General features: G+C 37.3%; 5 protein-coding genes, 1 long non-coding RNA gene and 1 pseudogene across 12 annotated transcripts in view; 6 read left to right on the plus strand and 1 right to left on the minus strand.

Moving 5' to 3' along the window:
- The window catches only part of LOC104759874 (ABC transporter B family member 11-like), a 6,177-nt gene extending 5,730 nt beyond the window's left edge, over positions 1-447 (plus strand). The window contains exon 11 of the mRNA XM_019242755.1: positions 1-447. Within this exon, the coding sequence (XP_019098300.1) occupies positions 1-273 (273 nt within the window). The 3' untranslated portion in view covers positions 274-447.
- Positions 1-5,604, minus strand: part of LOC104759869 — an 8,036-nt gene extending 2,432 nt beyond the window's left edge. The window contains exon 1 of the long non-coding RNA XR_762827.1: positions 5,568-5,604. This is a non-coding gene — a long non-coding RNA (uncharacterized LOC104759869). The remainder of the gene's footprint in view (positions 1-5,567) is intronic.
- Positions 956-7,670, plus strand: LOC104759830 (ABC transporter B family member 11-like). Of its 7 annotated transcripts, none has more exons than XM_010482722.2 (17): positions 956-1,129; positions 1,220-1,271; positions 1,376-1,443; positions 1,540-1,630; positions 1,968-2,023; positions 2,126-2,195; positions 2,343-2,683; positions 3,102-3,398; positions 3,476-3,530; positions 3,613-3,788; positions 3,889-4,110; positions 4,199-4,437; positions 4,534-6,106; positions 6,214-6,480; positions 6,577-6,840; positions 6,933-7,232; positions 7,317-7,670. In XM_010482722.2, the coding sequence occupies exons 8-17, from the start codon at positions 3,111-3,113 to the stop codon at positions 7,668-7,670; spliced, it is 3,738 nt and encodes a 1,245-aa protein (XP_010481024.1). In that variant the 5' UTR covers positions 956-1,129; positions 1,220-1,271; positions 1,376-1,443; positions 1,540-1,630; positions 1,968-2,023; positions 2,126-2,195; positions 2,343-2,683; positions 3,102-3,110. The 7 variants fall into 7 exon arrangements, with proteins under 7 accessions (XP_010481024.1, XP_010481017.1, XP_010481013.1 ...); XM_010482715.2 differs by having other exon boundaries at positions 2,126-2,191; XM_010482711.2 differs by having other exon boundaries at positions 2,126-2,683.
- Positions 11,198-11,940, plus strand: LOC104759885 (annotated as a pseudogene).
- On the plus strand, positions 12,684-14,678 carry LOC104759892 (ATP-dependent Clp protease proteolytic subunit 5, chloroplastic-like). The gene is made up of 9 exons (XM_010482772.2): positions 12,684-12,954; positions 13,028-13,138; positions 13,219-13,333; positions 13,430-13,522; positions 13,615-13,660; positions 13,757-13,829; positions 13,951-13,985; positions 14,086-14,174; positions 14,293-14,678. Exons 1-9 carry the CDS (start codon positions 12,824-12,826, stop codon positions 14,485-14,487), a joined length of 888 nt encoding a protein of 295 aa, XP_010481074.1. The 5' UTR covers positions 12,684-12,823; the 3' UTR covers positions 14,488-14,678.
- Positions 15,269-16,462, plus strand: LOC104759900. Its single transcript, XM_010482777.2, has one exon. It carries the CDS (start codon positions 15,574-15,576, stop codon positions 16,405-16,407), a length of 834 nt encoding a protein of 277 aa, XP_010481079.1. The 5' UTR covers positions 15,269-15,573; the 3' UTR covers positions 16,408-16,462.
- LOC104778528 (histone-lysine N-methyltransferase MEDEA-like) lies at positions 17,241-21,750 on the plus strand. Its single transcript, XM_010502983.2, is given in 19 exon segments — positions 17,241-17,249; positions 17,510-17,543; positions 17,546-17,598; positions 18,236-18,519; positions 18,618-18,794; positions 18,892-18,979; positions 19,073-19,198; positions 19,304-19,351; positions 19,454-19,525; positions 19,609-19,692; positions 19,750-19,817; positions 19,913-20,039; positions 20,148-20,356; positions 20,520-20,651; positions 20,743-20,812; positions 20,904-20,951; positions 21,085-21,213; positions 21,303-21,380; positions 21,565-21,750. Coding segments are annotated over 19 exon segments (2,022 nt in total).

Raw genomic sequence — 21,892 nt, forward strand, 5'->3', positions numbered from 1 at the left:
GTGAAAGAGCCAAAGATATTGCTTTTGGACGAAGCAACGAGCGCTCTTGATGCGGAATCAGAGCGAGTGGTTCAAGATGCGCTAGACCGAGTGATGGTGAACCGAACCACGGTCGTGGTGGCTCACCGGTTATCGACAATTAAAAACGCTGACGTCATCGCCGTCGTTAAGAACGGTGTGATCGCTGAGAAAGGTACTCACGAGACGTTGATCAAAATCGACGGTGGGATTTACGCTTCGCTAGTTCAGCTTCACATGACTGCTTCTAATTGAGATATATACGTTTTAATATATATATATATATATATATATATATTTTTTGGTTTATGAGAGCTAATAATTTCAGAGTTTTGGCTGCAGTCGAAACTAGGCTATGTTTATGTATTTGAAGGTTTTGTATTTATTTTTGTTTTGTTTTCCCGTAACATGTAGTATTTTTTTTCTGTTGTTGTTGTTGTTGTATACAAGTTTATGAAGCTGTCACTATTTATTTTTATTTTCTTTTTCTTTCCAAATTTTTGTATTTATAATGAATGAATTTCGACTTTGACGAGATTAGTCTCTTTTCCTCAATTTAGTAAACTATTATTTTACCTTATTCTTCAACATATATTTCTTTGCAGTACTAATATTAATATTATATTTTATAATTAAAAATTTTAGTGTAATAATATAATAATAAAAAATATTAATAAATACAACAAAACTAGTTAGCACATAATTATAAAATGTGTACTGTATTTAATTACATAATTTTATTTATATGTAATATTTGTAGTTGATAAATTTGATATGTCAAAATTAAAATTAAAATCTAAACTATAGACCATCTTCAGTGGGGTGGTTAACTCAAATGTCCAACAAATAAGTATCTAAAAACTAAATCAATAGAGAAAAAACAATGGAACCGGGTTTAATTTTGAAGCTTTTATTAGATCCCCGCAAGTGACTATACGTGTCAATTTGTTGTTGGTTGGGATAAGTGTATGACAAAAAAAAAAAAAAAAAAAAAACTTTTTTGGCTTTTCCGATTTGATCAGGCGAATTCCGGCGCAGAGAAGCTGAAAGCTCTAATCTTACTGGAGAAGCTCGTGTGCTCATCGCGTCCGTATCCCCCTCGCTTTGAAAGGTCTCGTGACTCTCGTCTATGATTTTACTATCGCTTTCTAGTCAATTTTATTTGATTCTGAAATTTGGATTTTGTTTGATTGTTTTTTAGGGCTTGATTATGATTTATGAGTATATCATTTTGATTCGGAGGATTTTTCGAGGTGAACTTAGATTGATAAACATGTCACCATCTTCCTGAAATCAACGTTTGTGAATTGAGGAAAGTTCTCTGATGCAAAAATTCCGATTTTTGATTCGAATCCAGAAATTTTCTTCCGCAAGAACTGAGCATTTATCGAAGATTTTGTTGTGCCATTGCTTCAACTAGTCAAGGTACTTGCGTTTCTCTGTATCTGTGATGATATATAATGGTCTCATAAACTCTGCAAAATATAGTCTAATTGGGAGCTTTTACTCTTGGAATCAAAGTGTTAGGTCGATCATCATCTGTTTCTATGTATATATAATACTCAACTTCAGCCCCAACACGTTCACTTCGAAGGAGTGATGTCCCTTGGGAGTAAGTCTCTGATTGCTATTTTTAAGAAACCTCTGAGATCAAATCTCAACAGCTTGATTGATTGTTCATTGATGTGTGTGTTTACATTCCTTGCTGATGCTATATGTACAACAGTTTGATTGTCTCGGGATCTATCAGCTTTGTGTTATATATCATCTAAACAAGTATTGACCTTCAATTTATTCATGTTTTCTGTGAGAGAAACAAGAAAGAGGTCTTTACATTTTTATCTCTGGTTGAATGTTAATCTATGATTCTTCGGTTCTGGATCTTTATTCGTTTGGGTTTACACCGGTTTGATTATATGCTTGATGAAGAAACAAATTCACTTCTGCAGATTGGATGTGGATGTGTATGTTAAAGGGCGAATCTTTTAGCAATGAAGCATTTCTGGTCTGTGCTAAAATACATATATATATATATATATATATAAGCAGATTTGAAACAATCTCTTCTCACTTGCTAAAAAGTTCTGATAGAAATGTTTTGTGACAGGGATTTGAAGTTGCAAGGGACTACAAATTATCAGCTGAAGTTGCAAGGGACTACAAATTTCGCCTTGTGTGTTAAGCATTCTCACTTTTATGTTTACACAAGTTTTTTAAAATTTGAATTTTTTTAGATCCTCCTACTTTAGACCCCTCCCATTGGACTATGTCAAAACTAATAAACTTTCTCCAGTTTCTAACTTTTTAACTTTGCATTTTTTCAGTTATAAATATTGTTGGATCCCAAAAAATGGATCCAACCATTGGAGATGCTCTCTACCACACAGAAAAAAGAATCTCAATTATTATCCATCGTTTATTATAAACCGCACACATAGCATCTTGATTTTGTAGGCAGATGGTTCACAAGTTCTTTTTTTTTTTTGGAGTATGAACTGTTTTTTAAACACAAACGTGTTGGATGGAGACATATTGGAACCATGTGCGTACTAAACGTCTTTATACCCGTCTCTCTATCCGCACAAATACCACTCTCCTCCATTAATCACAGCCACTCTCCTTGCTTCTCAAGCAATTTATCTTTGCTTCTCACCGCACCTCTCAGGTCTGTTCTCTTTCAACTTATTTCTCTTTTTTAATCTCTGATTTGGGTTTTGCGGGTTGAGCCCAAAGCATGTGACTTTCTTTTTTTCCCCTTACTTAACAGACTCTGTTTCATTGGTTCTACTAATTTCTGGGAACTCTTTAGGTTGGAATTTTAAAGAAGGACGAATCTTTGTTCCCAAGTTGATTGTTTCTTTTGGATTTACATTAGCAAACTCTTAAGATTTCTCTATTAGTAGGATTCAATTGAAATGTTTCCTGAAATTTTTCAAATTTTTCTTTCTTTTGGGTTTAAGAAGAAAAAAAAAATTAAAGAAGAAGAAGAAAGTTCGTAACTTTATAGATCTTTTTAATTATATACCCGTTGATCTCGATCTGGGTATCATCAGATTTCTCAAAAACTATCTGATTCTTGTCAGCGCCGGCAAATGGACTCTGTTTCACGTGAACCTTCAACTTCGAAAAGTCCTAAAGGAGAAAAAGAAGAAGAAGAGACTACTAAGAAAGTAAAAAACGATGAGAAGACCAAGACAGTTCCTTTCTACAAGCTATTTGCGTTTGCAGATTCGTTGGATGTCTTCTTGATGATCTGTGGCTCACTCGGAGCTATTGGGAATGGTGTTTCTTTACCTCTCATTTCATTGTTGTTTGGTGATCTCATTGATTCCTTTGGACAGAATCAGAATAAAAAATACATTGTCGATGTTGTCTCAAAGGTTAGTAATGGCCATGTTTAACTTTACTTTAAAGTATTCCTTGGATCACATTTTACTGATTATGTTTCTTTTTATAGGTTTGTCTTAAATTCGTCTACCTTGCACTTGGAACACTAGGAGCTGCGTTTCTTCGTAAGTTCTCCTTTGCTTTGCAGTTTTACATAAGGATTAGTGAATTAGGGAGGTGATTATTTGGTGTTCTTTCTTATTGTAGAGGTGGCTTGTTGGATGATAACTGGAGAGAGACAAGCGGCGAGGATAAGAAGTACATATCTGAAAACAATTTTAAGACAAGACATTGGATTTTTCGATGTGGAAACAAACACAGGAGAGGTTATTGGTAGAATGTCTGGAGATACTGTTCTTATACAAGATGCCATGGGTGAGAAGGTGATTAATATACAACTACTAGAGAAACTTGGATATTGTGGTTTCAGGCTGTAATGAGTAGATTCATTGAAAAGTGTGTTACTGTTCTTGAATCTTGCAGGTTGGAAAGTTTATTCAGCTGATCTCTACTTTCGTGGGCGGATTTGTTTTAGCTTTCCTCAAAGGATGGTTACTAACATTGATTATGTTAACTTCAATTCCAATTAATGTAATGGCTGGTGCAGCCATGGCACTTATAGTCACTCGAACTTCTTCTCGGGCACAAGCCGCTTATGCAAAAGCAGCAACTGTTGTTGAACAGACAATAGGGTCTATCCGAACGGTAAAACTCAACTTTCTAGGATACAAAACTATCATTTACTGAGATTTGTTGCTTAACTTTTTTGTTTTTGTTTTGTGTTGGTTTAAAGGTTGCTTCTTTTACGGGAGAGAAACAAGCTATTAACAGTTACAAGAAGTTTATAACATCGGCGTATAAGTCAAGCGTTCAACAAGGTTTCTCAACCGGCTTAGGATTTGGAATAATGTTCTTTGTGTATTTCAGCACCTATGCTTTGGCTATTTGGTTTGGTGGGAAGATGATACTCGAAAAAGGGTATACCGGTGGCGATGTGATCAACGTGATCATCATTGTGGTTGTGGGTTCAAGGTAAGCTGTCTAGACAATCATTTCTATATATATAATGTCTTTTCACTTATGTATGTGAGGTTACTAACGGTCAGGTTCTGTTTTTGTCTTGTTTAGGTCGCTTGGGCAAACATCTCCATGTGTAACCGCATTTGCCGCGGGTCAAGCTGCAGCATATAAGATGTTTGAGACGATCAAAAGAAAGCCTTTGATTGATGCTTACGACGTGAATGGAAAGGTTCTTGGAGATATCCGAGGAGACATTGAACTTAAAGATGTGCATTTCAATTACCCGGCGAGGCCTGACGAGGATATATTCCATGGATTCTCTCTGTTTATCCCGAGCGGTGCAACAGCAGCGTTAGTAGGAGAAAGTGGAAGTGGCAAATCTACGGTGATTAGTTTGATTGAGAGGTTTTATGATCCGAAAGCCGGCGAAGTACTCATCGATGGAGTTAATCTTAAGGAGTTTAAGCTGAAATGGATCAGAAGCAAAATCGGATTGGTTAGCCAAGAACCGGTTCTGTTTTCATCAAGCATCATGGAGAATATCGCCTACGGGAAAGACAATGCTACGCTTCAAGAGATTAAAGCAGCAACCGAGCTAGCCAATGCGGCAAAGTTTATAGATAAGTTACCTCAGGGGTTGGATACAATGGTAGGAGAGCACGGGACGCAGCTCTCGGGAGGGCAGAAACAGAGGATAGCGATTGCGAGAGCTATTCTCAAAGATCCGCGGATTTTGCTTCTGGATGAAGCAACAAGCGCGCTCGATGCAGAATCCGAAAGAGTGGTTCAAGAGGCTTTAGATAGAGTTATGGTTAACCGGACTACGGTAATTGTCGCACATAGGTTAAGCACGGTGAGAAATGCGGATATGATTGCGGTGATTCACCGTGGCAAAATGGTGGAAAAGGGTTCGCATTCTGAGTTGTTAAAAGATGCCGAAGGAGCTTACTCTCACCTCATTCGGTTACAAGAGATAAACAAGGGTCAAGATGCAAAACCATCAGACATATCTTCGGTAGAGGAATCTGTTATTAGAAGTGAAACCTTGTCTGTTGGAAATAACCTTGGTAGCAGTAGCCAACGAGTTGGCCAAGAACCACTCCCAAAAGTATCACTCACCAGAATAGCAGCTCTAAACAAACCTGAGATCCCGGTTCTCCTTCTAGGAACCGTAGCAGCAGCAATTAATGGCACGATTTTCCCGCTTTTCGGGATTCTAATTTCAAAAGTCATCGAAGCGTTCTTCAAACCAGCTGACGAATTAAAGAAAGATTCAAGATTCTGGGCGATCGCTTTTGTAGCTCTTGGAGTAACTTCGTTGATCGTCTCACCGACTCAAATGTATCTGTTTGCAGTAGCTGGAGGAAAACTGATTCGGAGAATTCGATCAATGTGTTTAGAGAGAGCGGTTCACATGGAAGTTAGCTGGTTCGATGAACCACAGAACTCAAGTGGTAAGCTGGGGGCAAGACTATCAGCTGATGCAGCTTTAATTAGGGCTCTAGTTGGAGATGCATTGGCTCTAGCGGTTCAAAACGCTGCATCAGCTGCAGCTGGATTGATTATTGCGTTCACTGCATGTTGGGAATTGGCACTTATTATCTTGGTGATGCTTCCTCTTATTGGTATAAATGGTTTCGTTCAAGTTAAGTTCATGAAAGGATTTAGCGCGGACGCAAAGGTATGTTTGTAAAAATCCTCTGTTTGGTTGATTTCGGTTTTCTAAAAGTCCTCTGTTTTTTTTCATGTGGATCAAGAAACTTACTCTGGTTTTGAATAACTTTGCAGTCACAGTACGAGGAGGCCAGTCAGCTAGCGAATGATGCGGTGGGGAGTATAAGAACAGTTGCGTCCTTCTGCGCGGAGGAGAAAGTGATGCAGATGCATAAGAAGCAATGCGAAGGTCCAATCAAAGACGGAATAAAACAAGGTTTCATCAGCGGATTAGGGACTGGATTTTCCTTCTTCCTTCTGTTTTGTGTCTACGCCACAAGCTTCTACGCGGGGGCAAGACTGGTTGAAGACGGCAAGACTACTTTCAATGATGTTTTCCAGGTAATGTATTTTCCTAATCATTATGTTTTTTTATTGAAAATCTTTGTGATCTAGTAACGAAGAAGAATGGATTGTATCTTGATCTGGACCTTGTAGGTGTTCTTTGGGTTATCTATGGCAGCTGTTGGGATCTCTCAGTCGAGTTCTCTCGCTCCAGATTCTAGCAAAGCCAAGGTTGCAGCTGCTTCGATCTTTGCAATCATCGATAGGAAATCAAATATTGACTCGAGCGATGAGTCAGGGACAGTGTTGGAGAATATTAAGGGAGATATTGAGCTTAGTCACTTAAGCTTCACGTATCCAGCAAGACCAGACATTCAAATCTTTAGCGATCTTTGCTTAACCATTCGTGCAGGAAAGGTAAAACAAATTTTTTGGACAAAACCCTAACTATCTCTTAGGAATTTATAAGGTTCAAACTCATCCGCTGTCTCTTTGCGTTTTTTTTTCAGACGGTTGCTTTGGTAGGAGAAAGCGGATCGGGGAAATCTACGGTGATCTCGCTCTTGCAAAGATTTTACGATCCAGATTCCGGTCATATAACCTTAGACGGAGTTGAGCTCAAGAAGCTGCAACTGAAATGGTTGAGACAACAAATGGGACTTGTGGGACAAGAACCTGTCTTGTTCAACGACACGATTAAAGCCAACATTGCTTATGGCAAAGGAAGCGAAGACGCTGCAACCGAGTCTGAAATCATAGCTGCTGCAGAACTCGCCAATGCACACAAATTCATCTCTAGCATACAACAGGTAAGGGAAGTAAAAACATAACATATATAAGAACTCTGCTTTTTTGGAAATTTACTAATAACAACAAGCTATACAATTGTTTAGGGTTACGACACAGTGGTGGGAGAGAGAGGGATTCAGTTATCAGGAGGACAGAAGCAGCGCGTGGCTATAGCACGCGCCATCGTGAAAGAGCCGAAGATAATGCTTTTGGACGAAGCAACGAGCGCTCTTGATGCCGAATCAGAGCGAGTGGTTCAAGATGCGCTAGACCGAGTGATGGTGAACCGAACCACGGTCGTGGTGGCTCACCGGTTATCGACAATTAAAAACGCTGACGTTATCGCCGTCGTTAAGAACGGTGTGATCGCTGAGAAAGGTACGCACGAGACGTTGATCAAAATCGACGGTGGGGTTTATGCTTCGCTAGTGCAGCTTCACATGACTACTTCTAATTGAGATGTATATGTTTGGTTTATGAGCCAAAACTAGGTTATGTGTACTTAGTTATTTTTGTTGTTGTTATTTTTATTTTCTTTTTTCGTTCTAAAGTTTGCATTTATAATGAATTGATTCTGACTTTGACGAGATTAGTGTATTTTCTTCAACCGACTAGGATGCTGTTGAACGACGTATTTGACTTTGTAACAGGAAAAAACTTCTCTTTGTGTAACGTTCACTCACTTATTGTAATTAAGACCCTAGTCTTCGGATAAATTTACTCTCTCATTCTTTTTTTCTTCGTTAGTCGATCATCTCTCATTTGTAAATACGTATGCAAACTAACACAATAAATTTAACGAGTTAAAAAGACCTCCAATGTGGAGACCAACTATCCCAAAAAATACACTAAAGCTCATCGTCACCAACACCACGCTTTTAATATAAAAAAACCTACGATGATTAATGAACACTCACCATTGCTTTCTTCTTTTTCTCCTCTGCTCTTGCATTGCACAATTTGCAACACAACCCAACGATTTTTGATTGACTCCATTCGTGACATCTTTCATCTCGTATCCATGAGTATTGAATAGTAGCCCAAAAGGATTGGTGTTGGTCAGCATGTTGTCCCATGGAGACATCTCTTGAAATCCTGCTAAATATGAATCTTGAAAGTAGAGGTTGCCCATCTCAAATCTTGCCCAATCCATCTCACCTAAAGTATCAACCATCTTCTCTTGTTCTTGTTGTTGAGTGACGCTTTCCAGGTTATATATTATATCTTGGTCAACACATTCATCTTCCATGATTACCAGCGGGTTCCCTGAATCTCGAGCTTGAGGAGGGAGAGGAATCTGTGGGTGTTGTTGTTGACTGGCAGGTTCAACACCATCTTCTTCTTCGTCTTTATCCAATAGATTTTCCAGCTCTTCCGCATAGTCCTCCATGTGTTGATCCAGGTTTAAGATATCTTGGCGGCCAACACATTCATCTTCCGTGATTACCAGCGAGTTCCCTGAATCTTGAACTTGAATAGGAAGAGGTATATGTGGATGTTGATGTTGTTGTGTGACCCTATCATCCTCATCATCTTCGCCTTTATCCAGTATATTTTCCAGCTCTTTCGCATATTCTTCCATGTGTTGATCCATTGTAGATCTTAAATCTTGACCTCCAAGAGAAGGGATTGAGTTAGGAAGCATCAGTGGTTGTTGTTGATCAATGAAACCAAAAGTTCTATCAATCATCCTCTCTTGTTCTCGTTGTTGAGTGACGCTTTCCAGAGGAAGAGGGATATGTGGATGTTGTTGTTGTTGTTTAACCATATCATTATCATCATCATCTTCGTCTTTATCCAGTATAATTTCGAGCTCTTTCGCATATTCCTCCATTTGGTCCTTTGTGGATCTTAAATCTTTACCTCCAAGAGGAGGGATTGAGTCTTGAGAGAGCATCAGTGGTTGTTGTTGATCAACGAAGTCAAGGAGCTCAGTGTCAAACATGAATTTGTAATCATCAGCATCCATGTTTTGTTGTCCAGTCTCCGAATCATACCCCTCTCCTCCATCTCCGGTGACAAGAGCGTTTGAGACCGTATTGTTGTCTAGTGGTGGCTGTTCAACGATGTTGTTGTTGGTCTCAGTAGTCTGTAACTGATATTGGTCATCCACGTCTTTCTTCACACGGATATTACACAAGACAACTTCAGCAGCGTTCTCATCACTCCCTAGCCAATACTCCGTCATACACCAACCGGTGGCCTCTCCCTTTGTCTTTGGCTGTCCTCTTACATGTTTGTAGTACGAGTATTCCTGTTTATATCCGATCACAACATCGTTAGCGTCCAAGATAGCCGTCTTCAGGCCTGACTTATTCCAAGTCCCGCCTCCGCTGCCTCCTCGTCCGGATACCGTACGTATAATTTTGTTACCAGATTCGCATGTTCTCTCAACAAAGTAGAACCAGCCCCTCTCAATAAACTGATCGTTTTTGACGTGCGGAAGACGCCATGGCTCGTCTTCGTAAAGTTTTATATCTGTAATGAAGCCGTCTTTGCCCGTGATTAATCTGTTGCATAGATAATGCTCCACCAGCTTCAAGTCCGTTGGAAAGAACTTGAGATGGCTAGGATCTACCATAGTAATCATGTCTTCACGAGGTGCGAAAGCCCTATCACTACTCGCGTACGAGGACACGTTTTTGACTTGCTTCTTCTTCCCACGGATATAACACAAGACAGTTTCTTGAAACTCATTCTTCTTACTCGCTAGCCAATACTCTGTCATACACCAACCGGTGGCGGTGAGGTCTCCATGTTTGTAGTACGAGAGTTCTGTTTTGTGTCCGATCACAACCTTGTTAAGGTCAACGATCTCCTCCTTGCTGCCGTTGCTCTTCCAAGTCCCTATGTTGATGCCTCCTTGCCCCAGCACCTTACGATTAGGTGTTCTACCAGCTTTGAGTGTCCTCTTCACATTGTAGAAAAACTCCTTCTCACTGAACAGATTGTTGTTGACGTGCGGAAGAAGCCATGGATGGTCTTCGTTAAGTTTGATGTCTTTTATAAAACCTTCCTTGTCTGTACTTATTCTCCTGCGTAGATAATGGTCCGCCAACGTCATGTCTGATGGAAAGAACTTGAGGTCCCTGGGATCTGCCATAGTAAATCGATCTCCAAGAAACCTAACTTTGATCGTAGTTGTCGTCACCTCTAAGGAATCCACAATACAATCGAAGTTTTGAAACCCTTGTAACTTTATCTAGTATATATATATATATATATATATATATATATATATACATATATAGCAATGTCATTTCCACCCTTATAATTTCTTTTATTTTATTTTGTTTTGATAAATTATTTTTCTTAGTTTTAATTGATATTATTTCTTCCTTTTCCAATCAAAGGATTTTGATATTCCAATATCATAGGAAAGTTAGTATGCATGAATGCATCCATAACTCTAAAAAGGCTAAAAGATTGGTGACGCGAAGAAGATAGTGGCTAATCACATCCAAACTTGGAAATTATAGGAAAGTTGTTATCATGGATAAACCCTAAAAAGATTTGTCACGTGCGAAAGAAGATAGTGGTTATTAGCTAATCACATCCGGACTTGGAGATATGGATTGATATTGGATAATATAATCGATCGTCGTAAGCAGAATAAAAAATAAGCTCTTGTATTCTCTGTTTTTTAGCGGCCATATATAAAATAAGATTCCAAAATAATCATACTTGAATGAAGAAGTCGAAACTAATATAGCAAGATTCCAAAATAATCATACTTTTAACTCAATGAACCATCTCTGATAAAATATGAATGATCTATATATAGTTATTTTAATTACCATCCATAATGATGAAATATTTTAACAAGTAACAACATTAACTGGGAACGCAAACCATCCATGAACTAGTTCGGTGTTACAATAAAAACTGAAATTTTTCTACAAATTAAATTACAAAAATTACTCTAAAATTAGTGTTTATAAACAAAAAAAATAATATCTAAAATCTTCATTCTTAATAATAGACGATGAAGAAGTCATCACCATTGCTCTGTTTCTCTCTTGCTCTGTTTTCTCTCCTCTCATTTCCTTCCTCATCCGCTCGTATAGTCTCCTCCGTTGTCCCCTCCGCCGCTCCTTCTCCTGCCGTAGTCACCAGCAAGGACGGCGGCGTAGACGAAACCACTGAGACCGATTACTCTGCTTTCACGACGCATTGGAGCATTTTAGACCTAACGGACCTAAAAAACGCCTTAAAAAAAATCCCGGATCTCTCTAACCTCAACATCTCCTCCCTCCACATGCCACCCTTCATTGACTCCATCTGCTCCGGCACCGACTACGCCGCCGAATATGCGTCGTCTCAATCCTCCCACTCCTACGTGACTTCCGCAAATTCGAGCCAAAACCCATCGACGTCCTTCGGATGGAGATGAGTGCGCTCTACGAGAAAGCTAACACCACGCTCTACTTAGCCAAGCGTCTCATCACTGACCAGTCAACGCCGCGTGACGTGGCGGATGTCTTGGACTTGTGTGTCGACAACTACGAGTCGCTCCTCGAAGATCTTAAAGATGCTACCGTAGCCGTCGATGATGGAGACTTTGGACGGCTAGAGAGTGTGGTGAGTGCTGCGATCGCTGATGTGGTAACTTGCTCGGACGCTTTCACTGACTCGCCGGAGCTTGAGTCGCCGTTGGCTAAAGTTGATGCCTTTCTTAAGAAGCTTTGTAGCAATGTCTTGGCTATTTCTCAGATGATCTACATGTAACTCTTTTAAGTATAAATATCAAAGATACAAAAAAACAATATACAATGCTTCAGATACAGAATAATATTTTCCAAAATTGAAGCATAATCCAAATGTGAAGTCTTAAGTTTGAGGGAAAAAGAAATGTGTATAATAATGAGTTTTAACTATGAGTCTATGACAATGTTATTTTTCAAGTCACCAGTGTGATTCAGAGGTGTATAGTTTTGAATCAGATTACTAATTAACCATTTTTTTGAATGCACTTGATTATTTTCATCCAACATATCACAAAATTTAAGTATACTACGAAGTCTGAAATCTTATGATCCACCATCTTATCATCTTGTTAGTAAAAATATATTTCAGATAGACAAGTTAATAAATTTGTAACACAGAAGATTACATTAGACGATTCAGTTTTCATTTTTCAATATGGTGGAGTCCAAATAATTCTAGCTCAGGATTTTATTGGCCAATCAGTAGACTCGAAAAACCGTCTAAACTAAAAACAATTAGGAAGCCTTATGGGCCAGTAATGGTCTCCAAAAAACAATTAGGAAGCCTTATGGGCCAGTAATGGTCTCCACAAAGCCCATAAATATATAATCTTGTTTTGCAAACAAAAACGTAACAATCGCGTTTTGTAAGTACAGAAAGGCGTTAGCGTGTAATATTATCGGACCTAAAATTGACCCGCCCCATCCTGAATTAACCCGACCCGATAACACCTCCTCAGATATCATCATCATCACCAATTTAGTCAGTTTAGTCACACTTCGAAGAAGCAAAAAAGAAATCCCCAAATTTTGCAGAAAGGATAAGAAAGAGCCGGGAGATTCCTCGCAGGTGAACGGAGCTAGGGTTTCAAAATCAATCCCCCAAATCGGCAACAAAAAAAGAAATGGCTCATGCTTGCGTCTCTACATCGGCTTCGTCTCTCAGATTTACAGCTGGATTCGTCTCCGCTAGTCCCAATGGCTCCTCTTTCGATTCTCCCAAGCTCTCTCTCCCTTTCGAGCCCCTTCGTTCAAGGTTTCTCTCACTTTTCTCTCGGAATCTTCTTTAGGTTAATTTTTAAGGGAACTGAACGAGTTTTTGTTTGCAGGAAGACGAAGAAGTTAGTTAGCGATAGGAAGAACTCAACTCCGAAAGCTGTATATTCCGGCAATCTCTGGACACCGGAGACTTCCTCTCCTCAAGGAGTTTGGTCCATGAGGTGAAATTTTGAGTTTGACGATGTTCTTTAAACTGTGGTTTTGAAACTCTCTTTTTGATGGAACTATGTTTGCTTTGCAGAGATGACTTACAAGTTCCTTCGTCACCGTATTTTCCTGTGTATGCTCAAGGACAAGGACCACCTCCTATGGTGCAAGAGCGTTTCCAGAGTATCATTAGTCAGCTCTTCCAATATGTAAAACTGATAAAACTCTCCTTTTGATTTGTGATTAAAAAGTTTCCAGCTTAGCTTTCTTGTCAATGAATGGTTTCTTTTGTTTTGATCGTTTAGAGGATTATTCGCTGTGGTGGTGCTGTGGATGATGATATGGCAAACATTATTGTAGCTCAGCTTCTGTACCTTGATGCTGTCGATCCTACTAAGGTTCGATATTGTAGTAGAATTCAATTTCATGTCTTGTTACTTTATTCAGATGTTTTTGCTTTAGGATTCTGATAGTGCTTATTGTTCAACAGGATATTGTCATGTATGTTAATTCTCCTGGTGGATCAGTTACAGCTGGTAATTACAACTTTTATCAGCTTACTTTTTTCCCTGTGATCTCTTTTAAGTGTTTCCATCTCTTTTTCCGGTTTTCATTGTTCTCACTTTCCTCAGGAATGGCTATCTTCGATACTATGAGGCATATCCGGCCTGATGTCTCCACTGTTTGTGTCGGTCTAGCTGCGAGGTGAAACTTTCACCATCCATTAGTTCTCATTATCTCTTGGTTTTCTTATGGTCCTTGGTAAATGTGGAGTTGTATGGATTGTAATGCCCTCCTTTCATCTGTGTTGGTTTTTTATGAACAGTATGGGAGCTTTTCTGCTGAGTGCTGGAACCAAAGGTAGTCTCTTAATCCTTTTGTTCATAGTACAGTACTACAGTCTTTTAGGTAAGTCTTCAATGTCTCGTTGTGAGCTTAACTTCATTCGTTAAAACTGCAGGGAAAAGATACAGTCTACCAAACTCAAGGATAATGATCCATCAGCCGCTTGGTGGAGCTCAAGGTGGCCAAACCGACATTGACATTCAGGTTACTCATCCTTGCCTTTACGAGTGCATCCCAGTCGCATCGTCTTAAGTTGTTACAGAGACTAGCTTTTGATTCATTTTGTAATCTAACCATCCAAGTTAACATGATCTGAAACCAGGCAAATGAGATGCTGCATCACAAGGCGAACCTAAACGGATATCTCGCGTATCACACTGGTCAAAGCCTGGAGAAGATAAACCAGGACACAGACCGTGATTTCTTCATGAGTGCTAAGGAAGCAAAAGAGTATGGACTTATCGATGGTGTTATCATGAATCCTCTTAAAGCTCTCCAGCCACTTGCAGCTGCTTAATCGCCTGAAGGTAGTGGTTCAGCTTAGCGCTTGCTCTTTTTTTTTTTTTTTATGGTTTTTATGAACTGAGATTTTCCATGATATATGTTTCTATTCTAGAAGGAAAATCAGATTTGTCTGGGATCAAAATCAGTAGTTGATACATACATGAAAGAACAAAGTAAAGTTTATTGCTCTGCTGTTTGATTGAACGACAGTGATCAAAATCAGTAGTTGATACATGATTTTATCCACTCTAAATCGAATCATTAGCCTATTTTACTGAATCTGGTGGTCACACCAAGCTTTGAAGCAGCAACATTCTAGTCGCTTCATAATAAGGCTATTGATGTTGACTCTTTTAGTGGTAAAATTAGGAAGCGAAAAACAAAACAAAAAAGTTACCGCCTCTTTCAACCGTTTTTTTGTTGTCATTGCACCGTAAAGCTTTTTAGATCGGTAATGAATTAGAAGATGAGTACCAACTTATGCAATTTTATTTTGACTTTCGTTTTCAATCTGAAAGTTACAACTCCACTAGTCTTAATCCTGAGTTTGTCAAAGCTTTAACACTAGGATTTATAACTAACTTTTCTATTGAGTTATTACCTGTCATTCAAGATCTTGGTTTTTTTAATCATCCTTTTCTTTCAAAAAAGAAATCAGGAAATGTTTAATGTAACATCTAATCTGCTTATAATATTATATACACACGTATTTGTGGTATAATTTTTTAAATAATAGATATCGGAGGAGCTTTATCCACCATGTTAATGGTCGAACACTAAGATATATATTGGGTCCGTCGGAATGCATTTTTGGTCAAATGAATTATTTTGGATATAATTTATTACCAACTTGTTGTAGTAACCATTACGTTCATCGATAAACAAATAAAAGAAAATTAGTTATATGCATAGATTTAAAATATAAAGGAATAAGGAAAGAGGACCTTTTGTAGTTAGACGACCATAGACGTGGCTGCCAAACACACTTTCCTAAAGCTTTATATACATCTTTCTTACATCCTCTGTTTCTTCTCATTCAAGCAACAGTCTGTTCCCATTTTTTTCTTCTTCTTCTTCTTCTACTTCTTGGCGGATTAAGATGGAACATGAAGAAACACAGAAGAACCGGAGAAGCAGCTGGTCACTGCTTCGACCATTTCAAATGATCTCTATTAGCCTTCTTAGTCTCCTCGTCCCTCTCTCTTTCCTCTTCCTTTCACGTCTCTCTCTCTCATCTTTCTCAGCTCCAGTCACCGTCTCCGGCGTATTCTGCCTTCTTCACCAGGTCGATGTCGGAGTCTTATACACAATCTTATCTCTTATCATCGTCTCCACTTTAATCCACAATCTCTCCGGGAAACCAGAATGCTCTGTTCTCCATGCCCATCTATACATTTGCTGGATCGTTCTCTTCATCGTCCAAGCTTGTGTTGCCTTTGGAATAGAAGCAACCATGAGCACGACCATGTCTATAAATACAGACACAAGCTTTTCTCTTGCTTCTCAAGAAAGGTGGGTTTTGGTTAGGGTTATGTTCTTTTTGGGCCTACACGAAGTGATGCTGATGTGGTTCAGAGTCGTGGTTAAGCCGGTGGTTGACGACACTGTTTTCGGGGTTTACGTGGAGGATGAGAGATGGTCGGAGAGAGCCGTCGTGGCGGTGACTTTTGGTACAATGTGGTGGTGGAGGCTAAGAGATGAGGTTGAAAGTTTGGTGGTCGTTGCAGAGGTTAAACGAAACCTTCTGATTCGTTTGGGAGGTCTCGATTTTGTAAACTGGTGGATGTATTACATCTGTGTTGGAATTGGTTTGGTTAAGATCTTCAAAGGGTTTTTGTTTTTTGTGAATATGTTAATTTTGACCATCAACAGGTCGAGAAGAGGCTGCAAATTGTTTGTTGTTGATGATATGTGTAATGATGATAATGTGTAAGGTATTTGAGATATCAAACTCAAAACTCAATTATTAATATTTTTGAGACTTTTCATTTAATTTTTTAAATTTTCTTTCTAGCGATGTACATGTCAGAAAAATAAGGGAATGTAAAATAGAAAAAAAACACTTCATCCAAAAATAACCATAGGACATAAATTTAAATGTATTTTTTCTACATGTATAACACGTTTATAGTCCATTTAAAAGAAAAACTGGAAAATTAAATTAACGTTGATTATAAGTAGTAAAAATATCAAAATCATAAAATTTACGTTTTAATTATACACACACACACACATATATATATATATATATACGTATATAGATATCCATATATGTTTTCAACGATTTACAGTTTGTTTCTTCTGCGTAAACAACAACAAAAATCATACTATGAATACACAATATAAGTAATTAATTTACCGGACGTTCCGACAGTTTAATATATGTATCAACAATTTTCAATGGTAGTTTAATTAAACCAATTTATCACATAATTATGAGTTTTTTTTTTCTTTTTAAGATAAAGTATTTGAATTCAAACTTGAGATGTCAAAACGTTATTTAATAGGCAAGCCAACATCCACAGGTATATATAGTATATGTTTCAAAATTAAAATGTTCCTAATATTTTCATATTTTCATATTTTCTTCCTTTTAAAGCATGAGGTTCCATATACGCATACGTTTCTTCTAGATTATAGTTTTTCCTTTTTTTTTTTCTTTCCATTTGTTTTGTGGACTCCTTATTTAATTGAAAACCTCCATATACATAATCCTTTGCAACAACATCGGAGAAGACGAGAAAACAACAAGAGGCGAGGATGTTAATGGAGAAGGTGAGTTATATACTCGAAATAGATCGTTATTGGATAGGTTGTGAAATCATGATAAGTTCTATAACATTTTAATTTTGTGATAGATTTATGTTATTCTTCCCATGATCCATTTTCTGAGAAGTGAGAACCAGCAGAATTCTTTGTTATTTATATTTGATGTGGGGGTGTATAAATCATACTGCTTCTCGTTTCTTTTTGTTTTACATAATTTTCGTGATTTCATACTGCTTCAAAAAAAAAATATTGTTGATTTAATCTAGGAAAGCCATGAAGGTGGTGATGAGGATTTGCCACCGAGATAAATCAGATCAGAGAGCAAATCGAAAAGGAGAGATTTATGCATATCAATGTAAGTGACTTCTTGTTGCTTCAATATATATACTCTCTGTTCTATTTTTTTTTTTCTTTTTGTGTGAAAATTAAGGAGATGGGAGACTTAATCTGATAATTATACGATTGCAAAGAGATGTTCAGATAAATCATGAACATATATGTATTTTTTTTTTAAAACAAAAAGAAAAATATTAAAATCTTTGAATAAATAAATAAAATATATTTTATAGAAAATTGCACGAATAGGTAAAGACTTCCAGCTCTGTCGAGTTTAACATATCTGTCCAAAACTTATAATAAAAAAAATATAGAAAGTGTCTTTAGTCAAGTGGTTACAATACCAACTTTGCGACCAATTCCACCGGAGTTCGACTCCACTAAATATGACAAAAAGTAATATAATAACATTTGTTTTCAAACGGGTAGTAATACAATTTTTATATTTTTATGTACAAAGAAAAGAGTCCAAATTATTATTTTTCAGTAAAAAGCATTCAAAGAGGGCCAATTTTTTTTTTTTGGTTTGCCTAGGACTTCATATTTTTTTGGGGTTAGGGTCTGTGTATACATAAGAAGCCAAGATTGATGTCAACCATTCAAAATCAAAAGTTTCTGCAATTTCGAAAATCACTTACCTATTAATTGATTAACAGAATTCATTCGAGCTGATATGCAAACCGAGTGTGAATACTCATGCTTTCCACCATCAAAACCTTGCCTCAAAACGGTCCCAAGCAGAGAATAATAATGGAGGAAGAGATAACAATCTGCTTCTTTCGAGAATGCTAGAACCACTTCATCATTTCAGTGGCTATTGGAATTATGATTGCAACGATGACGAGCGTTATGTTCTTGATGAAGATATTACATTACACAGTGTCAAGCTTCCAGTTATTGAGCAGCTACCACGATCCGTAACATGGGTCTTCACGAATAGGCATGTTTGTTTTTGTTTCCTACTAAAGATCCATCATATACTATATTTTATCACTCATATTGTATAAATACATGCATGTCTTTAACGTAACACTGCAGTAGCCAGCTGATGGCTGAGAATGATTCTGTGATTGGTAAGAGACAATTCTACTACGTGGATGGTGAGGCAGTAGAATTGAGTAGCGAGGAAGACGAAGATGATGAAGCAGAAGATGATGAGGAAGAAACCAAGAAAGAAATATTCGTATTTTCCGAGGATGTAGACATGTTCATATGGTTAGTTTTTGCATTACATCTGTTCTTGATTATGAACTCATATATGCACTCAAGTGTAGTCCGTCCATATCTAGTAAACTGTTCAAGAAATTTTCAGGACGATTGGGCAGGAATATGGTTTGGATGATCAGGACGTGCTGAGTGTTCTTGCCAAGTTTCTTGAAGTGGATGTTTCCGATATATTGGTAATAACCAAATCGAATCTTCATATATACATCGACAAATAATTTTCCTGATTTTTTTATTGGTTGCTCTCTTTTCAAAACTAAATAATGTAGGAGAGATACAATGAGCTCAAGCTTAAGAATGATGGAAATGTTGAAGAGACTTCTGATTTGCTTTCCAAAGGAATTGTTATTACTTTTCAGGATGCTGCTTATAGGCGTTTCTGCCGTCGTTGCTTGGTAACTTTGACTCTTTCCTCCTTCTTTTTTTTTTGTCACAGAAAAAAGAAAAGAGAAGATTATTGATACATACTTTTATTATATTTTTATTAATTCATTTTACAGATATTTGATTGTCATATGCATGAGAAGTATCAGCCTGGGGTTAAATCTGTAAGCTTGAATTTATTTATAATCAAACTTTAAGTTGCATAATAAGCCTTATAATTAAGCTTAAGTTGTTATTAACTCAATTAGATTGCTTTGGCTTGTCAGGGACAAGGTATATCTAATTTGTCCGAGAATGAAGATGATAATGGACAATGCTATGAGCATTGTTACCTCATGGTCTCTCTCTGATCTCTCTCTCTGATCTTAGTACTTTTTTTATTTCTTAACGATGTTTATTAATGGTTTAACATATATAATAGGTAGAAGCTAATGATCATGTGGTGGATAATGATAATTCTACATCAAACGAGAGAGGGAAGAATATGGTCTCATATAACAACACAGTAAATGAAGATGCTGAAGTGAATGATACTTATGAAGTAACAACAAATATTACAGAGATGACTATGTGGACGCCTGAGGAGAAGGATCTTTACTTGAAAGGAGTTGAAGTCTTTGGGAGAAACAGGTAAAAACATTTTAAAAATGGTACTGTTTCATGTATCGTGGTATATATATACTTATAACGTGTATGTATCCCTTGATGATCATGCTTTTCCGCAGTTGTCTTATTGCATTAAACTTACTTCGGGGGTCTAAAACGTGCCAAGAGGTTTACAAATACATGAGTGAACAAGATCAATCTACTATGTTACTAGATCATTACAGACCTACAAAAAAAAACAAGCAGGTAAAATAAACTATATTGTCGTAATCCTCATGACATGGATGTTAGAAACACTTTATTCAAGTTTCATATATATATATATATATATATATATTGATGGTTTCATTACAGGTTAACAAAAAAGTATCTCGAAGAAGTACTAGGTTTGTCCGCAAAAAGGTCAGACAACGAAAATATGCTCGTTGTCCACCTGCTTTGAAAAAAACAGCCAATGGAGAAGCTAAGTTATATAAGCAGTACACACCATGCAGTTGCGAGTCAACATGTGGAGATCAATGCATTTGTTTAACTAATGAAAATTGTTGCGAAAAATATTGCGGGTATGTCATTCTTTTTTTACTCGTAAAGTTTAAAACGTTCTTGAGGCCTAATAATGTTAAACTAGAATTCTCCATAAGATTTAAATAATTCGGACTAGTCTATCTGATGTTGAATTTTCCGAAAACTCTGATTGATCAACTCAATACAATATTTTTAATTCAGGTGCCCGAAGGATTGTAACAATCGTTTTGGAGGATGTCGTTGTGCAATCGGTCAATGCGTAAACCGACAATGTCCTTGCTTCGCTGCTAGTCGTGAATGTGATCCAGATCTTTGTCGGAATTGTTCGTTTGGGTAACACTTTCACTTCGATATTTCTTTACAAAATTCCATGCTTAAAGGTCGAACCTAAAGTCTTAATTTTACTTTTTACTTTATAATATAGCTGTGGAGATGAGACATCAGAGCAAATGCAATGCAAGAACATGCAATTCCTTCTTAGCAGAAACAAGAAGGTAAACCATCAACGTCAAATACGTACCGAAATTTTAAACTGATTAATTATATGAAAAACATTTAATTGTCTTTTCTTTTCTTATTCACTAGATTCTCCTTGCAAAGTCTGATGTTCAAGGATGGGGTGCATTTACACGGGTAAGCAAAGCGCATAACCAAAAACCAAAGTTTAATAGTTATTGGTGCATGCACTGATAACTCTTTTCTTTGTTTGTTTTTAGTGTTTTATAACTTTAGACCATTAATTGTCTGATTTTGTTTGATTTGTCAGCACTCACTTAAAAAGAATGAGTTTCTCGGAGAATATACGGGCGAACTTATCACTCATGATGAAGCAAATGAGCGTGGGAGACTAGAAGATCGGACTGGTTCGTCCTACCTCTTTACCTTGAATGATCAGGTAATTAACTTTAGTCTCTGATCTTTTTACCTTGAATGTTTACTATTCGCGAGTTACACATTTATTCTCATCAAAGTAACATTTTACAGCTCGAAATCGATGCTCGCCGTAAAGGTAACAAGTTTAAATTTCTCAATCACTCAGCAAAACCTAACTGCTACGCCAAGGTACCAATTCATTGTACTTTATCTTGAACATATACTAACATTCCAATACTTATGTTGGTTTCTCTAAATCATGTATCAAATTTACTTGTTGCGGATTGGTCCTTATATAGAATCATATATCTCCAAAACATTCCAAGAACAAACTAAATTATCATGACATGAGAGTTTATGGTTTTGTGTGCAGTTGATGATTGTGCGAGGAGACCAGAGGATCGGTATATACGCGGAGAAGGCTATCGAAGAAGGTGAGGAGCTTTTCTTCGACTATTGCTATGGACCAGAACATGCGGATTGGTCTCGTGGTCGAAACCCTAGAAAGACTGGTGTTTCCAAAAAGTCTAAGGATATCCGTTCATCTAGTCGTTTTTAGAGTTACATAACTCTCATAATATCAATGAATAATGTAATGCTATTTTGTGTTACTAATTAAACCAACACTTCAGATTTTTTTTTTTTTTTTTTTAAGATTGTTTGTATGTCATATATGTCTCTTAACTCTCAAATTTTTTCTT

Source organism: Camelina sativa, chromosome 3, assembly GCF_000633955.1.
Source record: "Camelina sativa cultivar DH55 chromosome 3, Cs, whole genome shotgun sequence".
Lineage (NCBI taxonomy): Eukaryota > Viridiplantae > Streptophyta > Magnoliopsida > Brassicales > Brassicaceae > Camelina > Camelina sativa.

Coding starts and splice junctions, on each gene's coding strand:
- LOC104759830 (XM_010482711.2), top strand. CDS start 3,111: ATGGACTCTGTTTCACGTGAACCTTCAACTTCGAAAAGTCCTAAAGGA. Junction 4,438..4,533: donor ATTGTGGTTGTGGGTTCAAG/GTAAGCTGTCTA, acceptor TGTCTTGTTTAG/GTCGCTTGGGCAAACATCTC. Junction 6,841..6,932: donor TAACCATTCGTGCAGGAAAG/GTAAAACAAATT, acceptor TTTTTTTTTCAG/ACGGTTGCTTTGGTAGGAGA.
- LOC104759892 (XM_010482772.2), top strand. CDS start 12,824: ATGGCTCATGCTTGCGTCTCTACATCGGCTTCGTCTCTCAGATTTACA. Junction 13,661..13,756: donor TGGTGGATCAGTTACAGCTG/GTAATTACAACT, acceptor CACTTTCCTCAG/GAATGGCTATCTTCGATACT. Junction 14,175..14,292: donor AAACCGACATTGACATTCAG/GTTACTCATCCT, acceptor ATCTGAAACCAG/GCAAATGAGATGCTGCATCA.
- LOC104759900 (XM_010482777.2), top strand. CDS start 15,574: ATGGAACATGAAGAAACACAGAAGAACCGGAGAAGCAGCTGGTCACTG.